Raw genomic sequence first — 16,452 nt, 5'->3', positions numbered from 1 at the left:
AGTAGCTTTCTTGCCAATTACTTATTGGTTATTAACAAGTTGTTATTCTGTACTGATTGGTCATTCAAACCCCCAGGGTGCATGGGCAGGAAAAGTTGTTTGTGAGAGATAGTTTTCATTTTTCTAGCAGTGTAAAAACAGTTTATACAGGTGCAAGTTGCTTTTCACCCAGGAATAGATTGTTATGTTAACAAATTGCTCACACCAGGATTGCTTTCACATGGGAACTTGCATAGTGCTAGCTTGCCTTTGAAGAAATGACAGGTTAGCCAGAGCAGGCCTGATTTTATGAAGCTTTTCTTTATGATTTTTCTACCTTGCTGCAACACATGGGTATAAAACTGTGAGAAGTGAGATCTGAATCCTTCCTGGGCCTGTAGTGAATATTTATAGAAGATGAGCTTTTAGTGTTGATATAGCTTGGAACTTCTAGAATTGCAGGCTAACCCTCAATTCTACCCCTGTTGATAAAGAATCTCTTAGCCAACTGGGTTTTTTTCCTACAGATACTTATTAAAAAAAAATAGACAGCCTTTGCTAGCTCACTGATAAATAACCTCATGGTGTGCAGACCCAGCCTTAGAGCAGAGCTTGCTGCACAGTGAGATCTCAGAGGAAATGAGGCTGTGCAAAGACACAGACCCTGCCTTTGGCTGCCCCTGCACGCTGGCAGGTGTGTGGCTGTGGATGAACCCTTTAACCCTGTGGTTTTTGCCTCCCAAGGATTACTACTATCTCTCGGTGAAGGCTCTGTACACGGTGGGATACAGCACGTCCCTGGTTTCCCTCACCACTGCCATGGTCATCCTGTGTCGCTTCAGGTAAGTGGGGACACCAGCAGTGAGCTGCTCAGGCCCTGGAAGAAGGAAGCTGGAGCTCAGCTGCCCCAAACGGAGTCAAAGGTTTTATCTCACCAGAGGCAGAATAAGAAGGGGAAAATCCTTTAGCTGAGTTGCCCCCCAGCTTGGGCACACTCCAGAAGTCACATTTCAGCAGAGCGTAAATGCAGCAGGAGAAGCTGTGGGTCTGGTTTATGAAACTTCACAAGCTGCATTGGGCTCATTCTGTTGTTTGTTTTATGCTTCTCTTCATCCTTTTACAAGAAAATCCCCAAATCCTTCTCTTTTTCAGGTTTAGGGCCAGTACTAACACAGTCTTGGCTTAAATGTTGCTGTTCTTAGTACCAAGGTGCTCTGGTAAAGTGTGTTCAGGCCCAGTATGACATTTCCATGAAATAAAACTATTTTATTCTATATTTCTATTTTTTCCCCCCCTCCCTTCCTATTTCCTCTCCAGGAAGCTTCACTGCACTCGGAATTTCATCCACATGAACCTTTTTGTTTCATTCATCCTCCGTGCAATATCTGTTTTCATTAAGGACGGGGTTCTTTATGCTGAGCAGGATGGAAACCACTGTTTTATCTCCACGGTGAGTCAAACTGAAACCAAATCCTTTTCCTTTACTTTTTTTTTCAGCTCAAGATAATGAAAAGCAATGGGGCAGGCAGCAGTCTGTGGAGTACCATGAGTTATTAGGGGAAAGGTAGTTGGTGTTAAACTTCCCTCCCAGTTCTCAGCCAGACTGGATATTTCATCTCGTGATGTCACCAGTGTCCTTCACAACAAACCCACAGGTTTTATTTTCTGACTCTGCCTTGATTGTTCCTCCCTTTCCCAGATCTCAGTGATGGGTGGGATGAGAGCAATTTCCTTCATCTGAAGGTCTGGTTTTTCTCCAGAGCCTCGTTTGTTCTGGATGTCAGGCAGAGTCACGTGTGAGCAGGGTGACCATTCAGAGAATGCACCTGATGGCCACACTCTCAGAAAATCATCAGCATTAGCCACATCTTTGTCTCTTAAATATGCAGTTTCATGCAAAGCACTCTTTCACTGGTGCATTTAGCATTTATTATGTGTAAATCCCAATTCCTTTCACATTTAAGGCTAGTATTTGATATGATAAATCAGCTGACTGGGTGTAATTATGATAGAATTACAAACTGAGCTCTCCTTTATCCATCCAGTTATGAGCTAAATTCCTTGTGAGTCACTTCCACAAGGCAAGTGCAGCTGTGGAGTTTCTTAGTCAGCCTTTTCTTTGTCATTGAAACTAGTTTTTGCTCTCAATTCTTCTCCACAAGAAAGCTGAAGCCATGTTAGGCCTGTAGTTTGCTCCTGCCACTCTTCCAATGGTGGCATCTGCCTCTTTGTTTGGAACCACTTAAAGCATAAAACACATGAAAATAAGCCATTTTATGACCAGAACTTCATCCTGGGTAGAGCTTCCATGAAGAAACTCGAGATCTGATGGTTTAAACACCTTGATGGTAGATTTGGCCCAGAGGATGAAGTCAAAGTGGGAGCTAATCACTGCCCTCAGCAGGAGCTTCCATTTTATACACAGATCCTGCTCAGATCTGTTGGATTATGCCCTTTTTCCTCACACAAAACACCAATTTATCAAACTATATCCTTTTCTAACTCAAAAATAAAACAAGCTAAAAAGCATTTAAAAAACTTTTATTCTATTTTCAGTTTCATGCAAAAGGTAAAACAATACAAATATTATAATTCACATCATCACAATCAAAACCCAACTATTTCCTAATTATAAACATTTCTTAACCTATCAACTTTTACCACACCATACTATAAATACCTTAAAACCAACCATCTAAAATTACCCCTCATAAATTCTGCTGCAATACATCTTTCAAAATTCTATTTCTCCAAAATATCCAATCTTATTTACAAAACCACCCTTTAAAACTTATTTCTAATTCCATTTCTCTCTCAACAATATCTATCCTATTCCATAACATTTCTAAATCAACATTTCTTATCTCAAAATTTACATACAAATACATACTATGTAAATCTTCTATCAAACTTTTAAAATTTTCTACAGATTCGTTTTCCACGGGATTTGTTGGAAAATCCTACTTTTGTAGGACTAATGGCATCTCACTGGGGTGCAGCACTGGAAAGACCAGTTTGTCCTAGTCTAAGGGGGTAGAGCTTGGTTGCCACAGAATTAATTAGGTAAAAAAACCCTCTGAAATTGAGTCCAACCATTCCCAAGCACTGCCAAATTCACCACCAAACCACACCCCCAGGTGCCACATTTCCACATCTTTTAAACACTTCCATGCATGGCAACTTCACCACTGACCTGGACACTGTTCCAGTGATTGACAACCCTCTCAGGAAAGAAATTTTCCTTAATATCCAAACTAAACCTCCCTGGATGCAATTTAGGACAATTTCCTCTTGTCCTAGAATTTGCTACCTGGGAGAAGAGACTGCCCTTGTTACCACCTCCTGTCAGGGAGTTATAGAGAGCAATAATGTCCTGCCTGAGCCCCCTTTTCTCAAGCCTAAACAAACTCAGTTCTTTTTTTTTAAAAAAAATATTCTTCTATTTTAATTTTGTTCTATTTTTATTTTTATTCTACTTAAATTTTATTTTATTTCTGTTTTAATTTTACTTATTTTAAAAAAATTATATTATATTTTTATTTTATTTCTAGTTTTCATTTTTCTTTCGTTTGCTCCTTCCCCTTCCTGTCCATGAATGAAAGCTTCCATCTTTTTTTTTTACAGCTGATCACTCAGCCTCCTTTCTCCTCACACTTACTTCCATTTTCTGTCCTTGAGTGACAACACTGATGATGGATGGCAAGGATGTGCAATTCCCAGCTGCACACAGGAGGGTTTATCCCTTCAGATCCCACTCTCAGGGCTTTCTACAGCCATCCTGCCATTTCACACTCTTCTCTGGGTTTCTCAGTACACAACTGGATTTTTTTTCTTCCCTGCATTTAATCCTGGAAGGGGACTTAAGTCCAGTAATTGGTGTTCCCTGGGGCTGTGAGCCCTCAGCAGGACAGGACGTGCTCAAGCTCCTCTGAAATGCTCCTTGACCACTTCCCACTGGTAAAATTGGCTTCCTCCCCACCCAGGCTTTGCTGTCTAAGTGATTCCTACCATTCTTCACATCCTTTAAAACCTTTACCATTAAAAGTGTGTAATACCAGCCCCAGCTCTTTCCACTGAGAGATCTGGAGAGGTTGAAAGCATTTTTTCTGTTAGTCCTAAGCAATGCAGAGATAACTTTGTTCTTCTCCATCCCCTGCAGGTGGAATGCAAAGCAGTGATGGTGTTTTTTCACTACTGTGTCATGTCCAACTACTTCTGGCTGTTCATCGAGGGGTTGTACCTCTTCACTTTGTTGGTGGAAACCTTCTTCCCTGAGAGGAGATATTTCTACTGGTACACAATCATTGGCTGGGGTACGTGGCCCTTCTTGTCTCCAGCGTGTCTTGGTGTGCAGGATGGCTCCACAAACCGCGTGTGGTATTTTCATGTCAGGTTTCAAACTCTGATTTTAGTCTTGATGATGTTGAAATTATGTTGGAATGATGTTGGAATTCGAAATGCAAGGAACTCTCAGAACTCTGGGCCTGTAAGCCAAAGCTTAGGGCTAAACACAGGATTTGATCTGAGACCTTGGAAAAGGCTCCCAAACTGAGGGGCTAGAAGTGAGAATGTGGATTTACAGTTTAAAGCAGAGACACGTTAAGTAAAGTTTAGAGTTTTAGAGTTTAAGATATAGAATAAATAAAAGTAGTTACAGAGGTAACCAAGGAGTTTAGAATGCAGCACTGTGGGCTTGTGTGTCATAACAGGATTGGCTAAGAAACACATGGACCCATGCTTAAGGAACATATGGACCCATGCTTACACTGTAGCATGGGTCAATAAGATGAAATATTTAAGGATTGGGTCAAAATCATAAATATCCTTATTGGCAGTGTTTTATTGGTAAAAAACTCCTTAAAAGGTCTTGTAACTAAGGGTCTTGTGACCTTCTGAGCCATGCTTTAACGATGTGAGCCAAACTCACCCTTCCTACCTGTGTAGAGGATAAGAAAAATAAACCACATCATCAAATATAATTCAAAGGTCCTGTCTCAAATTCCTTCCAAAATTCCCCACAAGTGAATTATCACAGCATAGAAGTACCACTGCAGCCCAGGCTGTGTTGTGACTTTTTTGTGTGAATAGAGTTGCACTGAAATCTGGAGGACACCACATCTCTTGCAGAGGTGTAATCTGCAACAGAAAATTGCCTCCTGCAAGATATGATCTTAACATCAACTTCTTCAGCTTAATCAAATCTGCAAGGCTAAGTCCAGTCCATTTTCTAAGGCTTCATTTGTGCCTTTCTTCCATATAATAACTAAATTAAAAATGTATCCAAAGGGTATTCACATCTGCTTATCCTACCTGGATGGGAAATAAAAACTTGCACTGGGAAGGAACAATATTTATTTCAGAAAAGCCAGTTAAATGATGATAACCATGGTAATTCTTTTTCATTCTGGCCTTCTGGATATAAATTGATTCCTGTGATGTGTTAATGCAAGCAGTTCTTTGCAGATGTTTTTTGTGCAGAAGTCAGATGGTGAATGCAGAAGAATACATTAATTTAAAATGTTCCCTGAGAATGTTAAACTTGATTTTTATACCTACAGACACTTTTGAAATAGAAATAATCCTGTATATTCATGTGCAAAATCTACACGCAAACCCCATGCCTTAAACTACTCTCCTTTGAAGAAACATCCTTATGTAGCCTGAACCTTCATGAAATAACAGATGGTCTTGTTTTTCCCTCCTGAAGCAGCTGTACAGAAACCAAATTTTTCATCACCTGGCAAAGACTCCTTACAGCAGGGAGAGAAAATCTTTCTAGAAGGTATAGAGGTAGAGTAGGTATAGAGAGAAATAAACAAAATATCATGAATAATCTGTGCCATAAAAAGGCTGTTGGAAATGGATGGTTACTGGAAAAGGCCTTTGGAAAAGAAACTTTTGGAAAAGCTGTTCAGGGTTCCTTTTGTACCCTCCACAGCTGTATAATCACATTATAGCTGAGAGAAAAGTGTGCTTCCAAGGAGAAATTGGGGGTTATGTACATGCAAATCAAATACATACAATTAGAAAAGAAAGCAATGCAAATTTGAAATTTGTAAAACCTTTGTAATCTGAGCATAAATCAGAGGCTGAGTTCCTTTAATTAAGTTTGCACAATTTTCATATCTGTGGATTTGTCTGAATGTGAGAATATTGAAAACCAGCTTATATTAACTGATTTCAGTATTTTTTTAATCAGTCCTTGTAATGAATAAACTGCCCAGAAGGATTCATTCTGAAATGCAACTTCAAAATATTTAGTTTTTAGTTGAGTGCCATAGATAATAACTGGCATGGAACTAAACACTGGATTTCACAGAATCCCAGAATGTTTTGGGTTGGAAAGGAACTTTAAAGATCATCCAGTCCCACCCCTGCCATGGGCAGGAACACCTCCCACTATCCCAGGTTGCTTCAAGCCCCAATGTCCAACCTGGCCCTGGACACTCCCAGGGATCCAGGGGCAGCCACAGCTGCTCTGGGAATTCCATCCCAGACCCTCCTCACCCTCCCAGCCAGGAATTCCTAATTCCCAATCTCCCATCCAGCCCTGCCCTCTGGCAGTGGGAGCCATTCCCTGTGTCCTGTCCCTCTATCCCTTGTCCCCAGTCCCTCTCCAGCTCTCCTGGATCCCCTTTAGGCCCTGCAAGGGGCTCTGAGCTCTCCCTGGAGGCTTCTCTTCTCCAGGTGAACATTCCCAGATCTCCCAGCTTTTCTTCCCAGTAAAGGGGCTCCAGCCCTTGGAGCACGTCTGTGGCCTCCTCTGGATTCATTTTGGCAGATCTGTGCCCAGCTTGGATAGCTGGTCCAGGTCCAGCTTGTGTTGGTGGGCACAACACTCCAATCACTCCAGATTCAAAGCAGCATCAGAAATATCCATTAATAACTCTCCAGATTTGGATGGTTCTGGCTTGTTCTTTTTTTTTTTTTTTTTTTTTTTTTTTTTTTAAGACACAATTATTTTCTCATCTCCTACTTGTTTCAGCTGGACTCACAGATCCCCTGGCCTGGTGGGAACAATTGGCAATTTGCAAAGCCAAAAGAGGCAGTTCCAGACTGTGGATTCCAACCCTGGAGGGCAGAAGCAGCCCCTCAGCTCAGGGGTGGTGGGGAGGGAGCTGCACTGAAGCAGTGAGAAACAAGAGCTCAGCACTTTGCAGCATCTGGATGTTGATCTGTTTCTCCAAATGTGCTGAGACCTCAGTGTCCTCATCTTGAGGGATTAATGAAAACTACATATGGGTCTGTTGATCCAGGCAGTTTTTCTTCCTAAATCTGCAATATGCTGGTGAATTCTCTGGATGGACTGCTGTCTTCCTGAGCTCTCTGCTAATGCCTGCTCCTAATGATGCCTCATGTTTAAGCTTTTATATTTTACACATTCTGTGCTGCTTTAGTGTGTAGTTCTGAGCTTCACATTAGGGGATGGTGAGTTCTTTTCACAGAGCAGGGGGACAAAACAATTCCTTCTCCAGCTGGGCACCAAGGACAAATGATCCAAATCTCAGGCCCAGGAGCACAAACAGCGTGGGCTGGAGAGAGAAAAACAAGCAGGATGGGAGTGCCTGGGCTAAAGCTGGAATGGGACAGTGAACTGCAAGGTGCAAATGGAGCAGAGCTGATCCCAGTGAGAGCCCCCGGGAGCGCTCGTGCATTTTGGGACCATTTTGGTGGATCTTGGGTGCAGCCCTGGCTGGGCTCTGGTGCTGCCCAAGGTGGATCCATGGAGGAGATGCTTTGAATAAATCCCTGCTTTATTCTTTAGCTCTGTCCAGTCTCTGTTCTAGGTCAGCCTTCAGAAGACATCTCTAACTCAGGGCAGCACAAGTCAACAAGAATAAATCTCAGCCTTCAGGGCTTGTCTGTTTCCTAACATTCCTCAGAAGCTGAAGAGGAGGCGAAGGAGAGATAGAAATCTTTTGATGTAAAGTAATGTGAGGATATGTATATTCATACAGCAGATGGTTCAAAGCTCCAAGCTGATCTGAAAATTGGGGTTTTTAAATGCATTTTTATGACACATTTAGTTTTAATTCTGCCTCCCTGTGCATTTTACGGATTTGGAACGCTATTCATAATATCAAAATTTATATAGAGGAAACTAAATAAAGCATGAGACCCATGTTTTATAGAATCAAAGAATGGTTTGGTTTGGAAGAGACCTTAAAACTCATCTCATTCCCACCCCTCTTCCCTGGACACTTTCCACCATCCCAGGTTGCTCCCAGCCTCATCCAGCCCAGCCTTGGACACTTCCAAGGATGGGGCACCCACAGCTTCTCTGGGCAGATACTTGACATTTAAAGGTTAGTTTGATAAAATTAAAATTAAAGTTTGATATTTAAAAATTAATCTTAACTCCTTTAAGGGCAAAAAAGGGTTTTTCTCAGTGTTTTCTAGGTATTCACCTGTGAGAAAAACAGACTTCAACTGAAATTTAATATGCATTAATTCTTCTCCCCAAAGCCTGTCATTTTATTTCTTTATACCATTTTCTTTTCAATTTTTTCTCTGTGTGGTTGTTTGAAGGAGGAGGGCTCCATCAGTCACCCAGGTCTAACAGGGATATTTTTATTTCTGATGGTGAGAATATGATTAAACAGAAGCTCGTCTAAGTGGGTTCAAATGACTGACTAATTAATGTGACATCAACACAGCCTTGCAAAATGTATTAAATATAATTGTTCCTGTCAACTCACCAGAGTCTTGTTCACTGCTGGGAGCTGCGGTTATCAAGGTCCTTGTTTTGTTTGGTTTTTAGCACATTTTTTTCCCAGCACTTTTTTTTGAACAGATGTCAGCAGTTTCTTAGTCAAAGATTTTATTTACCATACAGAAATCCAACTTACCCAGGGTTGTCTTGCACAAATGCATTATTTTATAAAAGTATTTCCACTCAGAAAAAAAAAAAAAATCACACGTCTATGATTTTCAGAAAGGAAAATAAATCCAGGTTTCTCAGTGAGTTCTTACTGTTTTAATTAAATTTGCATTTTACATGCATTTTTTGAAAATGAAGAAATGTCTGAAATAGGAATTAAATCCTTACTCCAGTACTCTTTTTTTTTTTTGGAGTCTGTTGTTTTGTTCTGGTATTTTTTAAATGGAAAAAAAATTAAATATTCCTGTGAGCAGAGGAAACTTCTCATCTATGGGTTTGTTTTGGTTGAATAAGTAAAGAAAAATTGGTTATTTACACAGTTACAGAGAAAACATATGTAAATCATTTACAACAAAACCACAGAAGAATACACAGAATCCAATATTCCCATTCCAGCTCAACATCTGGCACTGCAACTCCTGCATGATCCCAGTAGCCCCAGACATGGATGTGGTTGATTCTCTTCTGTCCAGACTTTGTTTTATTCTTCATGCAGCAAGATGCAGCAAAGCACTGAGCAACAATGCCCTGGCACAGCATCATTCTTTCCTGCTCCCAGTTTTGCTCCTACAATCCCACCCCTGACTGACAGGGATGTTTCTGGATCTCTGAATTAACTCAATAAATTGGTTTATCCCATGCACAAGTGTTCTCAGGGAACAAAACCTCAGTGGAGAGGTTGCATAAATGCTCATTGCGGAGTATCAAGTGTGTCTGGACTGTTCATGTGTCGCTGTCTTCTCCTCTGCAGGTACCCCGACAATTTGTGTCACTGTCTGGGCAGTGCTGAGGCTCCACTTCGATGACACTGGGTAGGTGTTGCTGTGTGGGAAATGGTTCCAGGTGCATCCAGCACCATGGCAAGGGTGCCACAGGAGTGTGGTGATTGGAGAAGAATCACAGAGAGAAAGAATCCTTTAGGTTGGGAAAGACCTCCAAGGTCACCAAGTCCAAACTGTGACTGATCCCCACCTTGTCCCCAGCCCAGAGCACTGAGTGTCACCTCCAGGCCTTCCCTGGACACCTCCAGGGATGGTGTCTTGGTTTGAAAAGAGTGTCTGCTAAGGAAGGCAGGAGCCTCCCCTGAAATGGAAAATGTAAGCTCCCCCTCTCCAAATTACTATAATTTTGAAATTAAGGGGCTCTCAGGCAAAGATATGGGAGTAGGAATAACAGTTCCTTAATAGGAAAATTAAAATTCAAATGCAATAGTACAAAACAAAACAAAACAAAACAAATTAACAAAAAAAAAAACAACCAAACAAACAAAAAAAAAAAAAAACAACCAAAAAAAAACCACTGCCAGAGTCAGAGCAGGCCCTGGCAGCCTGTGGGTCAGGGTGGTGGCAGCAGTCCCATTCCACAGTGGCTCAGCCCTCCTGCAGTGCCAGCTGTGCTTCTGCTGGAGCAGGATCCTGGACAAGGCTGGAGTTTTCCTCTGAAGCTCCAGGGCTGCTGGAGATGGGCCTGGGCTTCCTCTGGGAATGCAGTGGGGAAGAAAGCTGCTCCTCTGGGAATGCAGTGGGGCAGAAAGCTGCTCCTCTGGGAATGCAGTGGGCAAAGGCTGCTGTGGTGTTGCAGGAGTCAGATTGTATCCAGGTAGGAATGCTTGGCTCCTCCCCTGGGCGCAGCATCTCCCCATGGGATGATGGAATTTTCTCAGCCATGCAGGGACACTCAGTGGCCATGAACAGAGGAGCTCTCCTGGAGGGAGGATTGGCTGTGGGAGAGATAAAGAAAATACCCAATGAACAGCAGAGAACTGCCCCAGCTCTGACAGATGGGAACAGAATACACACCTCATTTCCAGGCTAAGACAGATGGGGACTCCAAACCTCCCTGGGCAGCCCCATCCAAAGTTCAAAACCCTTTTAGTGGAAAAATTCTTCCTGATGTCCAGCCTGAACCTCCTGTGGCACAACTTGAGGCCATTTCCTCTTGTTCTGTTTTATCCTTTCATTTCTCACATCCATTTGTGTACAAACATAATTTAGGTCCAGAGTTCAAGCACTTTTCTATTCACAGAGTTACAGTTTGATGTCTGTGCCACCACTGCAGTTCCTAAAAGATTCAGGCATCAAACCTGTAAACCTGCAGCTGACCCCATTCCCTGCTCCATTAAATTACTGGAGTGCAGGATATTATTTGTCTCATCTTAAAATGGAATCCCACATAATTCTCTGCTTCTTTCCCACTGATTGTGCAGGAAGATGAAGGTGATGAGCTCAGCTGGAGAAATTATTGGAGATAAATCTGGTACAATGAAGGAAATCTGCAAAAGGCTTTGCTGAGCTTTGATTTGTCAGGGCAATTAGGAGTTTAGCTTCCCACTGAGGAGGGTTTTCCATGAATTTTGCAGGGGAGGTGAATAGAGATGAAACAGAAATCCACATTCTGTCTTCTGTGTGGAAAAAAAAAAAATATTCCATAAAGAATTCAAAAGGGTAGGTCCTTCCCAAATTGTCTCTTTTGGTAAGAGAAAAAAGCTGCAAATATCTTGTTCTGAAGGACCAGAAGGAAAAGCTGCTCCCAGAACTGGACCTGCTTTTTTGGTAGTCAGTATCTACTCCTTTAGTAGATAGAGGTATAGAATAGTATAGTATAGAGCAGGAGGTGTGGCAGGTAGGAATGGATGTGTATTTACACCCTGAAAAGACAAACTTGGCAATGATTTTTTTTGAGAGCTATGCTTGAATCTGGTGAAATGTAAGAAATAATGAGGTAGACTGAGTAAAATTTCAAAAATCAGTCAGTGGTTTTTCGAAAACACAAAACTGAGGGAAAGGCACTCCATGCCTTGGAAATCCCATTTTCAAGTCATTGAGGCTTATGCTTTAATTTTGTCTAATACTGGAAATACCTCCATGCAAAATTTCCACAAAACTCATTTGTCTGTCAGGTTTTCTTCATCCTTGTTCTTTCAGACTCTCTCTGGAAAGCAAATAAAGCCTTTCCTCCACTGGGGATGCCAATGCTGTGACCTAATGTTCTATTTTGACATTAAGACAAATTAAATCATTTATTTCCATGCAAAACAAGCCAGAAACCCCTGTTGTGTCATTATTAGGATTGCAGCACTGGCCCTGAAAGCACTAATTTATCTTACAAGTCCAAACACCTCTTGCATTTTGCAGGTAGGGAGAACGTCTTGCACAAGGAAAAACAAAACATACCAAAAACATTCCTATTATTTAGAGGAGCTATTTAGCATGCAAAACATTTAGAGAGGTTCTAGCTGAGAGTCTCACTGGTTACTTTTTAAAAATCAGCCAGCATTGTTCTGGGAGTGGGGGAGAAGCCAGCATGAGTCCGAAAATGTTGTGGAAATTACTGAACTGGAAAACCACAGTGGCAAAGGCATGGACTGAAATACAGGCTCAGAGCCTGAGTCCCCTCCTGCCTGTTCCTTATAAAACTGGCAGAGCTCCCTGGACTTCAGCTCCTGATTTCCATCACTGTAAGTGACAGGACTGAGGAGATAAATGCAGCTGTCTGTTGATCCAGAGCTCTGCTCCTGATTTAAGTGGAGTTATTCCAGACGTGCACCAGAGATCAGCCTCTGGCCTCTGCAAATGGAAATCACATCCCATCCCCATCCCCCTGGCTCCCTTCCCTTCATCCATCCTGAACAAGAATAATTTATTTTCATCCTGCACTGTGGGGAAGCATTTGACAGAAATTAGGGAGCTTGTTTACATGGTGCAGAAAATTCCAAATGTTCTGTTGTGCATTCCTGCTTTTTTTTATCTGGGGGGGAGATGGTGGTTCCTTCCCCCTCGTTTATCCTGCACGTGTCACAGGGACTGGACATCCTTGAAAGTCCTTGAAAAAAATCTGTGTGAGATTGATCTGATTCATTGTTGACGTCTACAAGGTGGAAGTTAGGAACTGAACTCCTGGAAAAACAGGGGAGTGGTTTAAGTAGAAGAAAAGGTCTAAGAAGAGGAGAAGAAAAAAAAAAACAGAGAGGTCTAGGATAGGAATTTGTAGGGGATGATGTATCACCCCAGAGTGCACATTTAAAGTAACTCGGTGTGAGAAAAAGAAACCCAAAACAACCTCCAAGGTCTTTGTCCAAACCAGATTCTGGGACAATTAACTGGGCTGTTGGTCTCTACAGTCCAGATAACTGGAATTAGAGGTGGATTCCTATCCTTGTAATTCCTCTTTCCTACACAGACAAATTGCCATACATCAATATCTACTTTTACAGCTAAATCAATATTTAATAATTTGCCCAGATTTCCAACATTTTTCAATTCACTAAAGATTTTCAGGGCAGATTTAATGTTCATCATAAGGAGGTTCAGCTCTGCAAATAATGGGTAATTTTCATTAGACAGCACCTAAGTTATAAATGCATAAAAATAATTTAAAAGATAATTGGTGATTTTAGGTCCATACCATTGTTGATCACTGACAAAAAGCCTGATTTCCTGACTATGGGTGAGGAGATCCCTCTGAGCATTTATCCCCTTTCAAATACTTTAAGTTGGGCATCCAAAGTGAGATAACTAGGATATATTAATTTGTACTTGGAAATCTCAGTCATCAGCCCCTTAGATTGTGGGTGATCTCAGGTTTCCATGCTGTGCAAACAGAAGCAAAATTACATAATTCTGTGTAAATTTTCCCACTTCTCACCAGCTGTACCACACAAATCCTTATTTGTATGTTGGTTTATGGGAATCCAGTAAAATATTGTCCATCTGAAATGAATAAATATTGTTCAACTGAAAAGAATGAAAGAGAGAAAGAATGAAAAGAATGAATATTGTTCAACTGCAAATATAAGTTTAAATGAAATTTCTGAACCAGGCATCACTCAGCCATTTGGGATTTCTCTCACACACACTTTGTTGGTGGGATTTTAGCTCTGCCTCCTCACTTTTACATATGCATATAGTTTTGTTTAAAGATTTTCACTTTTCCCCCAGATGCTACCACACAACAATTTAAATGACACTGAAGTTGTAGTAAGCTCTCATGAGACCAGCAGTGTTTTATTCCTGTATGTTCTTCCCAATTGTTCTTTGGCATTTGACAAATGCACCATGACAGCCTCTGCTGGGACTTTGGCTCATTTCCCAGCGGGAAGGAAAAACTCCTTCTCAGAACTGCAAGTACAATTTAGACAGATTTCCAGGATTTTATATTTTCTAGGGAGAAAACCAGGGGAAGAAAGTGGAGGCAAATGAAAGAAAAATTTTAGTTGAGAAATTCTTGATGACTTAAAAAAGTCATGAAGACATTTCTCAATAATAAATAGTAGTCATTATAATAGTGTAGCAGAACTTGGAAAATACGATTATTTTCATTATTATTGGTTTTCTAGCTCTAAAAATGTATGTAAACATTAAATCTCTCTATGAATATAAACCATATATTTGAATGTCCAAGTGCACCTGTGTGAAATAGCCTTCTGCAGAATCCATTGGTGATTTCAGAGGAAGATTTTAAACTCTGGGGTAGAAATGTAATTTTATGTATGATTACTCACTAGCAACAGCTTAACAAAGGAGCTGACCCCAACTGTTGCCCAGTATTTGATCCTTCTCAGATGAATCCTGGATAGGACTTGCCAAATGACTGGAAAATCATTCTGATATGTGAATACAACCAGGATCCTGGTTGTACTGGAAATGTGTAAAAATCCTTGTGTGAGTGAGACATCAAACTTTGGAATAACCATCCAAAAAATCCCCATCCATTGATGTATCTCTTTTTTTTTTTTTTTTTTTTAAAGGACAACTTAACAGTTGTATTATAGACACAGAAACACACTTAAAGGGTTTTTCCAAAATATCTAAGCTGTTTAACAGGAATACCATCAAAACTGCTACAAAAAATACTTATTTCACTTCCAAATGATTGTGGAAAGGCTGTAAAAGAAAGCTGCAATAAGACAAAGTAAAGAACTATCCATTTGAACTTAGATAAAATAATTTAGCTGCGAAACCAATCTCTCACATTCTGCCCCCTTAAAAACAGCTGTAAGTTCATTAATTTCATTGTTATGTCTTGTTTTCTTTCCTTCTCTTTCCCCATCCCATTCTTTCCTCAACGACTGCAGCTGCTGGGACATGAATGACAACACTGCCTTGTGGTGGGTGATCAAGGGTCCCGTGGTTGGGTCAATCATGGTGAGTAGCACTTGGAGAAGACACTTCCTCAGCTCTCCTGAGGACAAATTTAAACATCTTCAAATATTTTACAAACTGTGCTGCACCCCTGTGCTGGACTGGTGGGCAAATTCTCTGAATTTCCATCATTTGCCACCCACAGAGCCAAGGAATCTCATTATTAAGAAGGATTAATATAAATTAAATGATGGAGCACTGCCTGCAAGCAAAGGAGTTATTCAGTTAGACACAGACACAAATGCTATAATTAAGACCCCAGAGCATGTGGAACATTTGTCTGGGGCTGGCAGAGGTGTCATAGGATATATGGAAATTCTGGGCCAATTGGGGTGGCAGCTGAAGGCCAAATGGGACAATCCAGGGTATCTAAAACAATAGTAAATATCAGTGACCAGGAAAATGCACTCTGTCTGCTGAATGGGATTAACTTCACAGCTACATTTATTTATCTAATATTAGATTTAAAATAGCACTTGGTCATAGTGCAGGATGCTATATTGCCAGCAAGGTGTCTGAGCTCTCTTTAATTGATGGAACTCTTGGATTTGGCTCAAATTTTGTCAGATACATGCACATGGAGGACTGAGAGGTTCCAAAGTGCCCTGTTTGGGCTTCACAGAATAGCTAAAATTGGAAAGAATTACTGGAAGTCATTTAGTTTGACCTCCCTGCTTAAACAGGATTCCCTAGAACATATAATTCAGGATTGTGTACAGATGGATTTTGAATATCTGAAGAGAAGGAGATATTCTGGTGCTCCAAATAATACAAGAATTTTAAAATGCTGTTGGGCTCCTGCATTTAGGAAAATAAATTGAGCCCCTGGACAATATGGTCAGTGGCACCTGAAAATCCTTGCCACATGTAAGTGTCTCATTCTGGTATTCTAAGTTGCTCTCCACACTCCACAGACATAATTAAGCAGGTTTGCAGTGGGTTTTGTGGGAATTCAGACATCCAGCTCACAGGTAACCAATGAAACAGGAAGTTTTATCAGGTTTCGTGTTTCTCCTTTGAAATCTTTGGACAGCTCTGTAAAGTCCAGCAACTGTCAGATAAATCAAAGGAAATTCAGCCAATTTCAGCACCAAAACAGAGATGGTTTAATGATCCAAGATTTTTTTTTCCGTGTGTGAATTTCTGTGTTTTGCAGGCACAGTCTATGAAGGATCATGTTCTGCTTGGGGAATCAGTTAAACCTGGTTTCTGTCAAAGGCATTAAAGAACCAAACAACCAGCAAGGGACAACTGGGCTTCTCCAGCCCTTTGTAGTCCTGAGATCAGACAGAAACTGCTGGAAGATGTTAGAGTTCTAGATGCTAAGAATTTTAGACTTTCTGTACTCCCAAGAAAGCACTACATTTGACATGAAACCATAGAAAAAGATTCCAAAATTGATTGATGACACTAGGATTACAAGTGTGTGGTTTAATTAGAAGTGTGTAATAT

General features: G+C 40.9%; 1 protein-coding gene across 5 annotated transcripts in view; it reads left to right on the top strand.

Moving 5' to 3' along the window:
- Positions 1-16,452, top strand: part of ADCYAP1R1 (ADCYAP receptor type I) — a 144,159-nt gene that overhangs the window by 104,121 nt on the left and 23,586 nt on the right. For all 5 annotated transcript variants that reach the window (XM_053958533.1, XM_053958523.1, XM_053958514.1 and 2 more), the window contains 5 exons: positions 724-821; positions 1,297-1,429; positions 4,139-4,292; positions 9,612-9,672; positions 14,934-15,003. In XM_053958533.1, coding sequence (XP_053814508.1) covers positions 724-821; positions 1,297-1,429; positions 4,139-4,292; positions 9,612-9,672; positions 14,934-15,003 — 516 coding nt within the window. The remainder of the gene's footprint in view (positions 1-723; positions 822-1,296; positions 1,430-4,138; positions 4,293-9,611; positions 9,673-14,933; positions 15,004-16,452) is intronic.

The sequence above is a fragment of the Vidua chalybeata genome, chromosome 1 (genome assembly GCF_026979565.1).
Source record: "Vidua chalybeata isolate OUT-0048 chromosome 1, bVidCha1 merged haplotype, whole genome shotgun sequence".
NCBI classification, from domain to species: domain Eukaryota; kingdom Metazoa; phylum Chordata; class Aves; order Passeriformes; family Viduidae; genus Vidua; species Vidua chalybeata.
The sequence above is the reverse complement of the archived record's forward strand: the minus strand, read 5'-3'. Positions and strand labels throughout refer to the sequence as shown.